General features: G+C 44.8%; 1 protein-coding gene across 14 annotated transcripts in view; it reads right to left on the reverse strand.

Moving 5' to 3' along the window:
• Positions 1-17,888, reverse strand: part of Tacc2 (transforming acidic coiled-coil containing protein 2) — a 216,586-nt gene that overhangs the window by 170,630 nt on the left and 28,068 nt on the right. For 9 of the 14 annotated variants that reach the window (XM_029479160.2, XM_029479167.2, XM_029479162.2 and 6 more), the window contains exons 2-3: positions 14,615-14,693; positions 1,078-1,134 (exon numbers count right to left, since the gene is read on the reverse strand). The exons of 1 other annotated variant lie outside the window; for it this stretch is intronic. In XM_029479160.2, coding sequence (XP_029335020.1) covers positions 1,078-1,134; positions 14,615-14,647 — 90 coding nt within the window. In that variant the 5' untranslated portion in view covers positions 14,648-14,693. Of the gene's footprint in view, positions 1-1,077; positions 1,135-14,614; positions 14,694-16,992; positions 17,124-17,149; positions 17,356-17,888 lie in introns of those variants that run through there. 4 more of the 14 variants (XM_085841254.1, XM_085841255.1, XM_085841258.1 and 1 more) reach the window with 4 other exon arrangements.

Below are 17,888 nucleotides of genomic sequence, written 5' to 3' on the forward strand. Positions count from 1 at the left end.
GAAAGCTGTGCCGACTCCGAGCCTTAGATGAGCCTCGCATTAGGCAAGCTGTGCTGGCTGGTGACCTGGAGTCTCTTGTCAACTTCCTCTTTGACCTTGGGCCAGTCCTTAAGGCTAGAAGAAACCACTGTCCCAGCCTTTTTTTTTTTAAACTCGCAGGAGGCCAAGGTCACAATCCTTGATCCTCCTAACCCTGATCCTCCGTTCATTCAAATGTCCAAGCTGATTAACCACCGAGCCCCCTTTTCTGTAAAATGTGAGTGACCTACACTGGCTACTCACTCCTGGGTCTGTGAAGAAGCCAGAGGACGGTGCGAGGGCAAACAGGCCTCACCACGCTCCACATGAGCAGCTGCGCCACCACACAACTTCAGAACTACCGGGTTATGGGAGACAAATACTTCAAGCACACCCACCTGGCAGCCACCTACAGGGTGGAGTGGCTCTCTAAAGCAGTCACAGGTCACCTGATGACAGACACACCTGCACAGCCAGGGATTGTAGAACAGGCCTCCCCTGGCCACCCCGGGAGGCACTCACCCCACAACCTCTGCAGATAGCTCCCCTTCCTTTCAACTACAAACACCTTGCGCGGTCACCATGAGCTCAGCTAGCTGCATTGCTCTGCAATGACACTGGCAGCTCATTCTGAATTGAAGCTTTTTAATGACAAATCAGTTTTGACCACTGGCATGGAAGGTAGAGCCACCACCACACCATTTCCCAGCCTTCCACTAGGACAAAAGAAATCAAAGTGGAAGCCTTTGGAGGGATTAGTGCTGGCTTGTAGCCTCAGCCACCTCTGCATTCTGTTCTGTTGACGACACAGGCCTTATTCAGCATCTCACAGCCTATCAAACAAGCCAGTTCTCAGAGAGTTATGTTATTTTTCAAATTCTAACCCCACGTGTTGCTGATTCCTAGTGTGTTTTGCAACTTAATAGGGACGGAAGGGAATTGGCATGAGAGAGGGAGAAGAAGCTAACTATTCCAGCTCCCATGCCATGCCCATTGTCAGGCACCACCTGGACGTTAGACAGCTGACCAGCTAGCCATGCAAAGCACACACAGCTGTACCTGTGAAGGGTCAGGGCTTGGAGGCCACAGGACGGTGTTGCGTGAAGCAGCGTCCTCCTGTGGAAAGCAAAGGGTCTTCCTGTTAGGACAAAGGTGTGAGGACGAAGCACATTGCAGGACTTTTATTTTCAACTCCTGCCCAGTGTGTTCCTGCTCTGCTCGTGGCTATTGTCTCTCTTAAGTTTACTATTGCTGTGATAAAACACTGACCAAAAGCAACTTGGAGAGAAAAAGGGTTGATTGTATCTTCCAGCCTGGAGTCCATCATCTAGAGAAGTTGGGACAGGAGCCTGAGATAGGAATGGATGTAGAGACCATGAAGGAGTATCGCTTCCTAGCTTGCTCCTCCATGGCTTGCTCAGCCTGATTTCTGATAGCACTCAGGACCACCAGCCCAGGGTGGCACCACCTATTGTGACCTGGGCCCTCCCTAATTAACCAAGAAAATGTCCTACAGGGTTGCTCACAGGCCACTCTGGTGGGGGCATTTTCTCAATGAGGTTTCTTCTTTCAGAAAGATTCAAGCAACTGACGTAAAACTAACCAGCACAGATACCCAAAGGAATCAGAGAACAGAGAGGAAACTCTAACATAAAGATGTGAGAGACAACCAAAGCTAGGGCTCAGCAGACTTTACCTTGGTGGCAAAGTGGATCCTTAATTTGGGGACAAAAGAATCACAAAATCTCACATCTTCTAAGAACTCACTTTTAAGCATAAGAAATCCTCAGGCTGGAGAGATGGCTTAGCAGTTTGGAGCACTGACTGCTCTTCCAGAGGTCCTGAGTTCAATTCCCAGCAACCACATGGTGGCTCACAACCATCTGTAATGAGATCTGATGCTCCCTTCTGGTGTGTCTGAAGACAGCTACAGTGCACTCATATACATAAAATAAATAAATCTTTAAAAAAAGAAAAAGAAAAAAAGAAATCCTCTGCCAAGTGTTTCTTCATAGATGAAGAATCTAAACAGAAGTGGAAGCTTGGGCAGGACGGGAGCGTGGGAGGCACCAAACCAGCTAGCAAGGATGCAGGTGTGACATAAAAGGGTCATGGAATGGCAAGGGGGAAAGTGGTTGCACAAGAGGATGGGTTGGGTCTATATTCCCTTTGTCCTTTGAGAAACTGCTCCGAGCAATGCTGACAGGCTGTCATTGTGCCCTACAGTGTGTATGAAAATCTTGGGGTAGAATGTTTCACATGTAGAAGTAATATCTGACCCCATAGTGGGACCATGACACGCTCAGAATGGGACTGATTTTTTACAGGGGTCAGGTCAGGTTAGACCATTAACTAGGAAAAACATGGACACCTTTTTTTTCTCCCCCAAGCCTGAAGGGACCCCCAGAACCCTAAGAACTGAAAGCAATAGAGCAAGATCCAGAGAAGAGAGCTCCTGTAGCATCTACTGGAGCTCTGGACTTAGTCAATATTGAACTAGAGACATGGGCTTCTCAGTTCTCTAGCCCAATACCCCTTCTCTGGTTATGGTCATTAGAAATGGGGTGCCTGTCTCTTAGAATCCCCCAAAGACCTAAAAAGAAAGTCGCAAGGATAAATGGCCAGGCAATCAATCAATCAATCAATCAAGGGATGATGTATCAGGTGTGTAAGGGGACAGTGGGTATAGTCAGGGTGATCCTTAGATTGGCTTTCGCATGGCAGGAAAGCTCATGTTACCCAGGAATAGAAATGCAGGGTGAGAAGCAGAATGATGGAAGAAGTTGAGTTGGGTCTGAGGAATTCAGGAGGCTGCGGTCACACCAGTAGAGGCATCCAAAGGACAGAAGATGATCCCAGGACCCCATCTCCATGAGAAGCCCCAGTCTACAGCCAAACATTCCCACACTGCTTCTCTGTGGAAGGCAAACCCCTGTAACCCTAAAGACAACCCTACAAAGGCCCACTGGCTTGTGCCTGATTAGACTGGAGATGTGGAAACTCCCAGAGCAGGAAGCATCTCCTGTGTACTCCAGGAAGGCAGAGCTAGAGGACAGATGGGGTTGGAGCTGGGGGGAGGAGGTGGGAGGAAGGTATTTCTCATTTAAAACATCTTTACCTTGAAACATTAAAATAGACAGTGAAATACAGTGAGATGGGCAAAGAACAAGACAGTGCCGCCTTGGAAAGCATTTTACAACGTGTATACCAAGAACCTTGCAGGATTTCTTGCCCCATGACCCAGAAGTTCCATCTTTATGGAATCTGTGCTTGGTAAATAGTAGGTAGCTCATTCAGGACAGCCTGATTTGTAACAATAATCGGGAGAAAATGTAAGCTGTCCTAAACTGCCAATATTCAGGCTAAAGTTCATCTTGAGTAAAGCAGGTATGGCAGTTTGAATGAGAAAGGTCCCCATAGGTGCACGTTTGAATATGTGGTCTGTGTTTTTGGAACTCTTTGGGAAGGATTAGGAGGTGAAATCTTGTTGGAGGTGATGTGTCATTGGAGATGAGCTTTTAAGGTTTCAAACATACTATTTATTCTGTGTGTGTGTGCGTGTGCATGTGTGTCTTTCTGCCTTGTGATTGTATATTAAGATGTGTGCTCTCACCTATTGCTCCAGTGCTGTGCCTGTCTACTTTATGCCATGCTCCCCACCATAATGGTCACTGACTCTAACCCTCTGAAACCATAAGTCTCAAATAAAATTCCTTCTTCTATAAGTGGCCTTTACCATGGTGTATTGTCACAGCAGATTTGCTTGTCATCCCGATGGTTGTAGTAAGATATCTAAAGCAAGTATTCCTTTAGTCTAGAAACATTCTACAACCTTGACATGGTGGATGGCTTGGGTTAGACGATTCTGTTGGAGACAGTTCTGCTTTGTAGACTATTTTGCACAATTCTGGCTTATGCCATCTACAGACCAATAGCATATTTTAGCAGTGTGGTGAAAAACAAAACTATTGCTAGATATTGTCACATGACCCTTAACCATGGATGACAACATGGTCCCTGGGTCAGAACTACTCCCCTGTTTGTAGATACCAGCGGAGCCTTGAAGTTTATATAGATCTGTAAGACCTCAAAGGAGGGACGTTAGCTGGTGTATGAGGAGGAATAGGAGCCAAAGTATGTTTAGTGCCCTTCAAGTACTCTCAACTGATGGCCCTGCCCTCCTCCACTCAAGCTCATGATGGAATGTTCCTGTACGGGATAAGTTCAGGGAGATTGACCTGGGCCAACCCCAGCCAGCAGGCACCTATATTGGCTCTCAGAGCATTTAAAAATAATTGAAATTAGTTGTTAACATGTTTTTATTGTTTTCAGAGGGTTTTTTGTCTCTTTCTTTCTTTTCTTTTCTTTCTGTCTTTTCTTTTCTTTCTTTCTTTTTTTTTCTTTCTTTCTTTTTTTTTTTGCTTGTTGGTTTTGTTTTGGGGATAGAGTCTTTCTGCTGTGTAGACCAGGCTAACCTTGAATTCGAAGAGATCCACTTGCCTCTGCTTCCTACTAAAGGCATGTGTGTCCCTGTACTGGTTAATTTTGTGTCAACTTGACACAGCTGGCGTTATCACAGAGAAAGGAGCTTCAGTTGAGGAAATGCCTCCATGAGCTCCAACTGTAAGGCATTTTCTCAATTAGTGATCAAGGGGGAAAGGCCCCTTGTGGGTGGTGCCATCTCTGGGCTGGTAGTCTTGGGTTCTATAAGAGAGCAGGCTGAGCAAGCCAGGGGAGATAAGCCAGTAAAGAACATCCCTCCGTGGCCTCTGCATCAGCTCCTGCTTCCTGACCTGCTTGAGTTCCAGTCCTGACTTCCTTTGGTGATGAACAGCAGTATGGAAGTTTAAGCCGAATAAACCCTTTCCTCCCCAACTTGCTTCTTGGTCATGATGTTTGTGCAGGAATAGAAACCCTGACTAAGACAGTCCCCATGTCCAATTATGAATGTGGTTCTTTTTTCTTTCTTTCTTTCTTTTTTTTTTTTGTTTTTTCGAGACAGGGTTTCTCTGTGTAGCCTTGGCTGTCCTGGAACTCACTTTGTAGACCAGGCTGGCCTTGAACTCAGAAATCTGCCTGCCTCTGCCTCCCAAGTGCTAGGTTAAAGGCGTGCGCCACCATGCCCGGTTATGAATGTGTTTTTAAATGTAAAATTTCTCTTCTTCAGATTTTGAAAAACACTGGAGTAACTCTTTTCCCACTCGTTTTGTGAGGCTAATAATACTCACATACCAAAACCAGACCCAAAAATTTTCCTTATGAAGTTGGACACAAAAGTCCAAAAAATACATTAGCAAACAAAACACTGTAACATGCTGTCAAAAATAATTATAGATCATAACCACATGAGATTTATTCCAGGTATGCAGGGAAGGAAATATTGTGATTGGGTCAAGTAATGCAGAGAAATCACTAGCAAAATCCAATTTAATGATTTGAAAGCATCATAAGGCTGGGCAGCAGTGGCACAAACTTTTGATTCCAGCACTTGGGAGGGAGAGGCAGGTGATCTCTGAGTTGAAGGCTAGCCTGTCTACATACGAGTTCCAGGATAGCCAGGACTAAGCAGAGAAACCCTGTTTCAAAACTCAAAAGACAAAACCAAAATATCATAAGTAAACTAGATGCCTCAACTTGATAAAGGGCATTTGTTTAAAAAGCAAACCTATAGCTAATATGTTCCTCAACACTGGAAAACTCAATGCTCCCTGCTTGAGATTGGGAATAATCTCTACCCCTAGTTAACAAAGCAGTGGGAGTGGTTGTCACTATAAAATGGAAAAAGAGAAAAAGTGAAGCTGGTCTTTGGTATTTTGTGGGTTCTTTTTCTCATCTTAACCCCCCACCCCTCATTTCAACCCCTTCAACAGTAGATTGGAGAGAAACAAGAATAGAGGATAAAGGAATGAGAGAAGGAAGGAGAGAAAGAGAGAAGGCAGGAAGGAGGGAGGGAGGGAGGAAGGGAAAGAGGGAGAGAGGGAGAGAGATCCCTGAATCTAATTATTTCCTTTTATTTCTTCTTTGACTACTAACAAACCACAGCCAAACCTCCTAAATGACCACCAGCCACCTATTGGGGCCCTAGCATTTATGTACCCTCTGAAAAGTTCCCAGAATTCCAAAGGTCACACAACTGTAGAAACTCTCTGCAGTTGGCAAAACCATGCTTCAGCCAGAGTACGAGGCAAATCATAGTCAGTGGCTGCAGACAATGCAAAGCCGCCCACGCTCCCACACCTGGGACTAAAATGGAAGCACTTCTTTTTTAAAACCAAATTTCCAGAATTCTAGCTACAAGAAAGAATAAAGAAAAATAAAACTGTTCAGAAGGGTGTGTGAGGAGTAAAACTCTATTTACAATCATGATTCTATAGGAAACCTCAAAGCAGCAATGAAAACAGCAACCACAAAAATCACTGGAGTTAATAACCGAGTGGACCATAAACTCCAACCGCACACAAAACCAAGAGTCTCCATACAAGTGTGAGGACACAGAAATGATTCCCTACTGTTTATAGTCTCTCTGAAGTAAAATGTAGTTCTTGGGGAAAGACTTGGCAACACATAGGCAGGACCAGTTTACTAAGGATTATCAAATAATTTCTTCTTTTAAAAAAGGCCAAATAAACAGAAATGCACCATGGGTTCATGGAGTAGGAAACTCCACATGGCAAGGAAGTCGATTCCTTTCCTCTTTCATGTAATTCTTACCAAAGTCCAGCAACCCTGTGGTAGACGTAGGTTTATTCTAGTGTTTATACGGAAAGACCATCAACTCTAGAGCAACTACGAGAATGTTCTTTGAAAAGAATGAAGCGTGAAGACTCACTCTATTTGACCCCAAGGCATAACCACCACAGTCAAGAGAGCAATCCCAGCTTCCATCCTGAATGCCTGTTCTAACTGTAAAGAAGCTCACAGAGGTGTCTAGACTCTGGATCTGGTTAATGGTGGTGTGAGGTTTTTACTTATTTTGCAAGGTTTTTTTAAAAGTGAAGTTTATAATATTTTAATCTAATTAAACAGAACCAATGTTAGTGAACAGAGAACTTGGGCTAGACTTACACAAATATACCTAGCCAATTTGAGACAGACATGTGGAATCCATTCACTCATGTGGGGCAAGTGGACTGTGTCACCAGTCATTACTGGTAAGGTTGAGTGAGCCCAATCCCCATGAACCTCAGAATCGAGAATGGTAGGAGTGGGGTCAACTCCCTGCCTAACTCTACCTGCTCTGGAATGCATAACCATGACACCCCACTGAGGACCATGGCCATCAGCCACATAGCATAAAAACCTGGAGTTCTCTATTAATGAGGTATCTAGATAGAAGCCAAGGAGCTTCCCTTATTGGATGTTTCTTCCTACAAAAGGTATTTACTCCTTGGTTCACCCTGAGTAAGGTGTATGCATTCAAAAAGGTATTTACTCCTTGGTTCACCCTGAGTAAGGTGTATGCATTCACATCCATCATCAAATAAAGCATTTCAAATGAGTAGGGGTGGGGGAGGCCTTCGTCTGTAAAGAGGTATGCCTAAATATCCCCCCCCCCACACACACACACAGCCTCTTCGAACTCTCAGTTCCACACTATGTTGCATCCCCCTTTCTCTTCCTGCCTGGTATGTGGATGCCCTGAGGGGAAGCATGGACCCTTGGACTCCCATTTCCAACTCCCTGCTGTATGCTAGCAGTGCCTGGGTACACAGGAGACCGGGAAGCACAGCATTTGTCCTAGATTCCACTGTTTCTCACCTGGGAAAACACTGACTGATGACCCCCATTACAGACTGGGTTCTGCTTCCCCTGCATGGGCATAAACACTCATGGCCAAAACAATAAATGTCGAAATAACAAACAAAATATCAATCCCTCGTCTTCAAGAGAATGAGAACATAAACCAGAAATTGGGAGAACATATTTGCAAAACAAACATCTAAAAGAGGACTTCTATTCAAAATAGTGTGGGAGAGTCAGCCCTGCCTCTTGCCTGATGGGAAGGTGTATCAACAAGCTCCCCTCTCTTCCTTTCTCCCTTGCCACAGGCCATGAGGCAAGAGAGCTGGTCCCCAATGGATCATGGATCGATCAGGAGAACTAACCCTGTCTCCTTGCCTGCTGCAGTACTTGGGAGAGCAGTCCCTGAACCTCACCTGGGCAGCATAGTAGAGCTGGCCCTGATGGGGGGGTGTTAGCTGGCCCAAAGAGTGTGAGTGTGGGAGAGCTCCGCCACTCCCCCCAACTTGCCTGAGGTGGGTGCAGCAGCCTGGATGAGAGAGAGAGATGTTCTCCTTCACCCTCAACTCTTGTCATTTATGGCAGGCGGGAGAGCTGGCCCCAGGGTCATGAGAGTGAGAGAGCTGGCCATGTCCCTCCCCAGCTGCAACACTTGGGAGAACTGGCCCTGTACCTGGGCATCAGCCTAGAGGAGCTGGCCCCCAGAGCATGAGAGCTGGTGGGCTGACCATCACTAATACCTCTCAGGCCCAGATCTAGGGCTTCGAGTTGGCCCACCCCAACACCTACCCTATGGATGACCTGATGGAGTGCACAAAGGGGCTGGTTGTATAGATCCAAAACTACAGGATCTCCATGACATACAGGGCAACAACAGAATATCTGAGAGGAGTCCCAGTGAAACTCAAGTATTGATGAGTATCAGACGCCAGAGGCCTCGAACCAGATCAACAGAGTCATTACAATGAACATTTGCAAGCAAAGAAATGTGGACAAAAGGGTATACTGTGGGACACACTGACACACTATAGCTTCCACAATGAGATTTTTTTTTCCCTGTTGGGAGGGAAGTTGAAAGGGCAGAGGGTGGGCCCAAGGGATGGGGGATAAGTGAGATTGGGGTGCGTGATGTGAAATTCACAAAGAACCAATAAAAAATGTTTAAAAAAAAGAAAAAAGAAGCCAGGCATGATGGCGCATGCCTTTAATCCCAGCACTTGGGAGGCAGAGGCAGGTGGATTTCTGAGTTCGAGGCCAGCCTGGTCTACAAAGTGAGTTCCAGGACAGCCAGGGATACACAGAGAAACCCTGTCTCGAAAACAAACAAAAGAAAAAAGAAAAAAAGAAAAAAGTAAAAGAAAGAAATGGTCCCATGACTTTGAAAGCTCACCAAAGGAGACACAGGGGCAAATAGCACAGGACAGGATGTTCTTCACCGTATACCATGAGCAAAGTGTCAACTAAAGCAACAGCGAGACACCACTACATACCTGTGAGGATGACTGGGATCTAGATCCCTGCCAATACCCAATACTGGGGAGGATATGAACCAAGAGGAAGTCCCATTTGTTAGCAATGGGACTGTGAAATGGAGTAACATTTTGAGCAGGTGGCTGGAGAGCTTCTTAGGAAAGTAAAGTTTCCCTTCTCATGTGATAAAGCAACCACACGCCTTCATATCTACCCAAAGGAGTAACAGCTCATGTCCTCCTAAAACATCAACATGGACGTTCACTGCAAGTTTGCCCAACACTTGAGAGCATCCAGGATGGTCCAGGGCAGATAAGAAAACCGTATCTAAAAAGTAGGATGATATTCAGTACTGAGAGAGAGAGAGAGAGAGCTAGAGAGAGCTATCAAGACATGAAAAGAAACAGGAGCCGGGAGTGAGGGTGCACACCCTTAATCCCAGCACTTGGGAGGCAGAGGCAGGCAGATTTCTGAGTTCAAGGCCAGCCTGGTCTACAAAGTGAGTTCCTGTACAGCCAGGGCCATACAGAGAAACTCTGTCTCGAAAAACAAACAAACAAACAAACAAACAAACAAACAAGCAAACACCAAAAAAAAAAAAACAAAAAGAAAGAAAGAAAGAAAGAAAAGAAATGAAACGAAACAGGACTAAACACTGCACACTATATAATATATAATTCTAATTATATGACGCTATGGAAAAGATGCAACTGTTGAAACAATACAAAGAATTGTGATTGGATCAGAAAGATGGCTCCTGAGATAAAGACACTGTCATACAAGCTTGGTAGCCTGGATTCTTTTCCCAGAACTCACATAAGGATGGAAGGAATGAACTGAGTCCATAAAGATATCCTCTGTGCACGCATGCGCGCGCGCGCACACACACACACACACACACACACACACACATGATGGGGCATGTATATGTACCTATACATACACTGATGAGGATAAAATATAAAGTAAGTGCTTTTGAAGATCTGCGGGCCTAACGGATGGGCAAAGGTCAAGCATGGAGGATTTTAGGAATATGACACTCTTGCCGAAAGTCCATGTGGTTACATATATTGAAGTCCACAGAATGTGCTCCATCAAGAAGGAATCTTGACATAACACATGGATGGTGTCTTAGTTAGGGTTTTACTGCTGTGAACAGACACGATGACCAAGGCAAGTCTTATAAAAAATAACATTTACTTGGGGTTGGCTTACAGGTTCAGAGGTTCAGTCCATTATCATCAAGGTGAGAGCATGGCAGTATCCAGGCAGGCATGGCACAGGCAGAGCTGAGAGTTCTATGTCTTCACTCAAAGGCTGCTAGTAGAAGACTGACTTCCAGGCAACTAGGGTGAGGATCTTATACCCACACCCACAGTGACACACCCATTCCAACTAGGTCACACCTATTCCAACAAGGCCACACCTTCAGATGGTGCCACTCCCTGGTCCAAGGATATACAAACCATCACAGATGGTGAGTGATAAGATGTGTCAATAGGGCTTTGCCAGTTCTAACAAGCATACCACTCTTGTGGAGGAAGCTGATAACGAGGATAGCTAAGAAACAAGAACTAACCTAAAGAAAGAAATAAAGTCAGGTATGGGTGGCACATACCTGTAATTCTAGCACTAGGAAGTGGAGACAGGAGGATTAAGAGCTCACGGCCATTCTAGGTACATGAGTCTCTGTTGGGGTTGGGGAGCAGGGGGGAGGAGGCAGAGACCAGAGACAGAGAGGAAAAGCTGGTGAACCTCAAAACTAAACCTTGTACCTTATGAAAGTTAACTCGTGGATTATCATGGATTTAAATATATAATGTTAAACTTCAAAGATTGTAGGAAAATAGCATTAAAGAAAATCTCCAGGGTATAGAGCTAGGCAGAGCACTTAGGCTTAATAACAGAAAAACTATCTGCAAGAAAAATTGATACACTGTGCCTCACTAAAATTAAAATGCTGTTTTATATAAGACCTTATTAAGAGGATGGAAAGATAAGCTATAGACCAAGGAAGCACCTATGGACCACAGCTTAACTTCTAGACTACATAGAGAACTCTCAAAAGCAAACTCTCAAAACCCAACACGAAAATAATAACATTTATAAAACATGCAAAAGGTATTTCATCAAAGAGATTAATCGTCCATTATCTACAGGAGATACACTCCTAGACCCTGGTGGCTGCCTCAAAGGTGGGTAGAAATGATGTGTTACAGGGACCCTGCACTGATTCTGCTCTTTGATATACATATAGACCTATGATGAAGTTTGCTTACAAAGTAGTCAAGTAAGAGAATAACAACAGTAACTAATAAAAAATATCAATTACAGCAATATACTATAGAGTAAATGTAATGACTAGTTTCTATTTTGTTTGCTTTTGAGACAGGTTTCACTGTGTAGCCTTGGCTATCCTGGAGCTCATTCTGTAGACCAGTGTCCTTGAACTCAACAGAGATCCCATTTCTGCCTCTAAAGTGCTGGGATAAAAGCTGTATACCACCCCCACTCAGCTCATAACTGACTTATTTTTCCCCTTCAAAGATCTTCTTAAAATTTTACTTGTGTGTGTGGGCATCTGTGTGCATGTGTATCTATTTGTATATCTGTGTGTTTCTGTGTGCAGTTATGGTGCAGATGCCAAAAGAGGCCAGAAGAGGGCATTGAGATATCCTGCAGCTGGGGTAACAAGGAGGTTGTGTGTTCGATATGGGTGCTGGGAACTAAACTCCCCTCCTCTAAAAGAGCAGCAAGTGCTCTTCGCCTCTCTCCAGACCTCAAGGATCTTATTGGACTGGGCATGCCCTCTGTGTGGTGGTGTAAAATGACAGTGTCTATGGGATGATTGGAGAAAGGTGCATGGTGGCACTGTGATGTCACCTTGTGTGATGTCACCTTGGACTGCTGTGAGAGGACAGCTTGAAGACAAGCATGTAGTGTAGTTGGTCTGACATCCGAGATGGTTGCTAAGTGACTAGCCAATGGTGACCTGTGCAGCACGCATAGCTTCTCCAGTGACCGACTTCCAGTCCCAGAGAGCTCTACGGATGCTTCTCAGATGTAGGAAACTGATCATTCATCGTGTACTGGTGGGATGGTAAGAAGGTAAGAAGGCACAGAGACTGAGAAACACCATGATTGGGACAAATCTTTATGAAATAAACATGCAATCATATGAGTCAGACATTGAACACTTGGGTATCTATCTCAGAGAAGTGAAAATGAACACAGACACTCACACATATACACACACACTCATACACACTCTCACACACACATACCACATTCACACATATACACTTACCTACATATACTCATACATACCCTCACTCAGTCACACACACACACACACACACACACACACACACGAGTGCATGCCTGAACACAAATGCACATGGCAACTTCATGTGAAATAGCCCAAAACTAGAAACAAAACAAATATGCTTTGGGGAGAGGGGACAACCTGAAAACTGGATTGCCATCTCTGTGGTATGGAATACAACTTCATAGTGGCAGAAAACAATACACAATAGCTTGTGTGTGTGTGTTGCGAGAGCATTCTGCCTGCTGAAAAAAAAACAGTTCTGCCAGTTCTAAAAGATAACACACTGTCCAACCCTATATCTATAATATTCTTGAGATGATAAAAGTGTAGAATACTATCAGTTGCCAGAGTGGGTGTGGCTATAAAGGGCAGCAAGAAAAGTCTGGCAATGGACCGGCTCCTCGGGCTTGGCCATCTCAATGTCTCCACGGTGAATCTCAATGTCTCCACGGTGAAACTCAATGTCTACGAGGTGAAACTGGAGAATAATTTTGCAAGATGTCACCCTCGAGGCTCTCTCTTTGTATTTTTTAAAAACTATACATGAACTTGCCACCATCTCAAATTAAAAAGCTAAAATAAATAAATAAAGAGCCACCAAGACGACTCAGTGGGCAAAGGCACCTGCTGACTAGTTTGGTGGCCTCTGTTTGGTCCCCAGGACCCACACAGTAGAATAGAACTGACGGCTGTAAGTTGTCCCTTGGCCTCCACCCAGACAATAAATAAAGTGCATGCCAAAAACCATCAAAGACTTGGTAGAAAACTACAGGCTTCTGACTTCTTTAGAACAAATAGGAAAATCTTACTGCACTGGGCCACTTTTGCCCAGGACCACAATCTGATGGAGTTGGGTGATAGCTGCATTCATTAGTCTAGAACCCACCTATTTGCCACAGTCCTTACCTCTCCCTATTGTCTCATACCCACTGTTAATTGCTTCTGGCTTGTCACCTAAAATTACTGGATTTTGCCACTTTATATTTTTTTCTTTTTGAATTAATATTTTCCTGCCTGAGGGGAAAAAAAATCTTCCCAAATTGATTGGAAAGAAGGAAGTGAGAATGTATTTTTTAAGTGTGCCTGTGTATATGTGTGTGTGTGCATGCGTGTGTGGACTCACTTGTGTGTAGGACACTCTGAATCCTGGATGTCATTCCTCAGCTACTGTCCACCTTGTTCTTTGAGACAGGGTCTCTCACTGAAACTAAAACTTCCTCTGGGTGCTCCTATCTCCACCTCGCCAGTGCTGGGATTAAAAGTGCTTCCCGGTTGGGGATTTAGCTCAGTGGTAGAGCGCAAGCGCAAGGCCCTGGGTTCGGTCCTCAGCTCTGGAAAAAAAAAAAAAAAGTGCTTCCCTCTGTACCTGGCTTCTGTACAATTGTATGTAGGTTCTGTAGGATTGAGTTCTGGCCCACACACTCGGGGAGCACACACTTCAACTAAGGTAGTCCCTAGTTACAGACTGCTTCTCAAATCTAACTTCTGCAATCAAAGAGGCCCATACCATTAATCCAAAAATTTCACGGTCTGTGAGACAACAGGAAAGTGTCTCCCTCCCCCCCACCCCCCACCAGGGCACTAAGCTAATATCCTCAAACTTAAAGCAAAGACTGGCAAAGCTTGGATGTGTATTATTAACCCAGACTTACATGAAGGAAGTGAAAAGTCCACCTCAACTGTGAGAAACTTGTCTGAAACAACTATTTGCATTAAATCAGCTCTGCATTCATACATTTGCAAATCATTTCAATCCCTGCCTAATCTGTGGAAGTTGCTGAGTAGGTAAGATCTGGAGGGAATGTGCTCATTTCTCATTATAGCAGTTTTAAAAGCACAGGATAGAAGGGAGTGCTCAGGACTCGCAAAACAGGGCTGCCAAGGTACTAAAGGAATTCTGAAAATGTAAGGAAGGAATGGCCCCACAGGTACAAATATGCCACACGGATCCAGGCCGAGGACTTGTCCGTCCTCCCTTGCCTCTCACTCAAGATGAGATGTTGGGGGCTAGTGTGAGACCTGCGCAGCAGGAGGTGGGAGAGAGTTTCCTGAACCCACCTGGTGGTCCGAGGTGCTGTTCTCGTTGCCCATGGTGACTCAGGGTGCCCAGCGTCCCTCGCAATGTTGTTCAGAGTGACTAGAAAAAACGAAAGGGCATAAACACCTAGAAAGGGGAAGGAGAGCCGAGGTTTTCTCTTCTGCTCATCTCCCCAAACTCAGAGCCAGACAGCGAATGTTTATCTCTTCAGCCACATCATGGAAAATCACTTTGGAAGGGCTTTCTTTTGCAACATGCCATCCAGACATCTTTCCCAATACGGGCTGGTGTTTTCACTCCCCGCCCAGGGTTGGCTGCAGCTTCTGAAAGGCAAGTTTGTTCCTGAAGCTGAGTTAGCGCCAGCGTGCACACATATGCACATACACAAACGAGTGACAACTCCCTCCACCCCAACCGCAAATGCCAAGTAGCCTGGGGTACAGCGCTCCCAGGAGGGTTTTCTGTTTCCAACTATACTCAGTTAGGAAACTCAGTGGGGCTGCTTTCTCGCTGCTGGTGAGAGTGCAGCCTGCTGTCAAACATTAGGAGGTGTGAACCTACTTCTCTCCAACAACGTGGTTTTCTCGTTCTTCCCTCTCAACACTTGTCTCATCGACTCACCTTCACTTCTGTGTATGTGGGCTCCTTGCTGACGGAAATGACGATCTGGGGGCCAGGCTAGGAACGAGTTCCCATATGACGCTGCCGAAGGGCATTCAGTGACATATTAACAATCCTCCTAACTAAAATGTGCCCTAAACAATTATCAGAGAGGCACTACCCCTTGCCTGACATCACTTGCTAGATTTCAGGGATCGACCTGGCATGCTCACTTACTTTCTTTATGGAGAAACCAAACCACAGAAACTTTAAACGATCCAATTTTAAAGCTGGTGCCTTAGAGAACACCAGATACACACAGTGGGGAGGACCAGAGTTCAAGGCCCAGAACCCATATAAAAAGTCTGTTGGGGTTGCATGCGTTTGTGATCCCAGCAATCCTATAGTAAGAGGTAGAGGACTGGAAGGAAGCTGGCAGGCTAGCTAGCCTGGAGTGGGAGCCCCAAAACAAGAGGGTCCTTCTTAGCCTTGATAGTAAGTGGTGAGGAGGAATCTTGAATGCTGTCCTCTCATTCCTGGGAATGAGCTATAGCAGGTGTATATCTTCAGGTGTGTGTGTGTGTACACACAGACACACACAAACAAAAAAATAGAAACTAATTAATTAAAAACCTGTTGGCTTGCTTAGTCATTCAACTAACATGGAGTAACCAGTACAGACTATGTGTACTGAACAATCATTGACCAATAGAATATAAGTATTGTGAGCAGACCAATTAAAATGTGTCTGGGGACCAGTGGTGTGGCTCAGTGGAAGAGCCCTTGCCTAGAATACTCAAGGCCTTGGTTGGATCCCCGGTACTACGAAAATGAAACTCTTCAAAAGGTATGACACGGCACTGATGTCAGCCTCATGCTTAAGTCTCTTGCTCCTAACTCTTAAATGAAGAGAATCCGGCTCGTTATCAGGACCTGAAAGCATTATCATTATACTGAAATCAAGATCCTGATAAACATGTTCATATCTCACTTAAATGATACTGAAATCATTATTGGTATGTGAAATAATTTCAGATAGCTTGCTTTGAATACTCACTATATATATGTGTGTGTGTGTATATATATATATATATATATATATATATATATATATATACACACACACACATATCATACTAAGCTGTAGAATGATTAAAAAAATCAATATTTTAAACTGATCTGTTCAGTTCAAATTTTATTTTCATTTGGAAGATGGTTCCTTATAAGTAAATAATGTTTTTAGAATCATTATTCCCTAATCAACTATTAACTTCATTTTATATATATACTAGGCTAAATCATATGACATTAAATTTCATACGGTCCATTGTAATATTAAACTTTTCCTTTTTAGCTTGAGACAGGTTTCTCTACATAGCCCTGGCTGTCCTAGAACTCCTATGTAGACCAGGCTGGCCTTGAACTTGCCTCTGCCTCTCAAATGTTGGAACTGAAAGTATGTATCACAACACCAGATGAAATATTAATTTTTAATAATAATTTACTAAATAAACTTAGTAATTTTGTTTAAAAACCATAAAAACTTTTTTTTTTACATACCCTCAAATTTACTGTGTTGCTAAGGATAGCCTGATCCTCCTGCCCCCACCTCCTAAGTGCTGAACTGGCTTTTAAAACAAACCAAAGCAAACAGCAAATCTCCTGGCATAATATGACAGAGGCAGCAAAGAGAAGGCTGTAGCCGCACATTGGAACCCTCCTCTGGGGACTTCAGAGCTGGCTTCTTTCAGCTGCCCCAGGCCAAAAAGGCAGGCTCCCCCTACCTGTTCCCACTTACCTGCAGGGATAGTCTGCACTTTGAAGGCCCACGGAAAGTTTGCTTTTGAACAACTGGACTTTCTCCTTATCCATTCAAAAACCTGTGAGGTTACTAAGCCAAGCCCTGCTCCACTTGGACAAACAGCTGTGTCCCCCTCCCTGTGCTGTCTTCATACCTGGGCTGCGGCTGAGCTTGTCGAAGCCTTCCTGCCTGGGAATCTGCACCTCCCAGCTGGTCACTCCCAGGGCCTTTATGCTGAGCATTTGTCCCAGGGGTGACATCAGCAGAGACTCCTTTCAGGACAGGCTTATTCTAACCATCTCCTCTCCTGCTCTCCGATTGGTCACACTTAGCATTGCTTGCTTTTGTGCATGCCATCAGGGAACAGATCTCTTTCTAGAAAGAGGTCACATGTTCACGGAGCTTCTTGTGTACACCTGGGGAAATTCCACTGCAGATACTATGGAAAGACAAAGAAAACTCGCGGAAACCAGATGACGCGGCAGCCTGGCACCCGTCGGTGTGTACAGAATGAACTTAGCCAGGCGTGGTTTGAGTTTCAACTAGTGAAGTCATAAAAAAAGCACTGCATGACTAGATTTGCTGATAGGCAGGCTGCCTGCCCTCTGGGGTGGAGGAGACCAGCAGACCTGACAGAGCCACAGGCACTCAGCCAAATAGTCTCCTGTCCACGGTCTCCTACTCCCACAATCCCATCACTTTTGACTCCCCAATAAATGAAAGCCCCTGCACAGAAAGCCCCAACCCTGTGACTAGTCAGAGCCACTCCGGGAAACAAGCCAGTGTTTTGTCCGAGGATCCCTGGATACCAGGGAGAATCCTGCACACTCCCTGGAGGTGTTTAAGGCCCCTCTGGGGGAAAGTTGATGACAACAGAGCTCAGTACCCTACTT

This window comes from Mus caroli, unplaced genomic scaffold (genome assembly GCF_978045245.1).
Source record: "Mus caroli unplaced genomic scaffold, Mus_caroli_1 scaffold_8, whole genome shotgun sequence".
Lineage (NCBI taxonomy): Eukaryota > Metazoa > Chordata > Mammalia > Rodentia > Muridae > Mus > Mus caroli.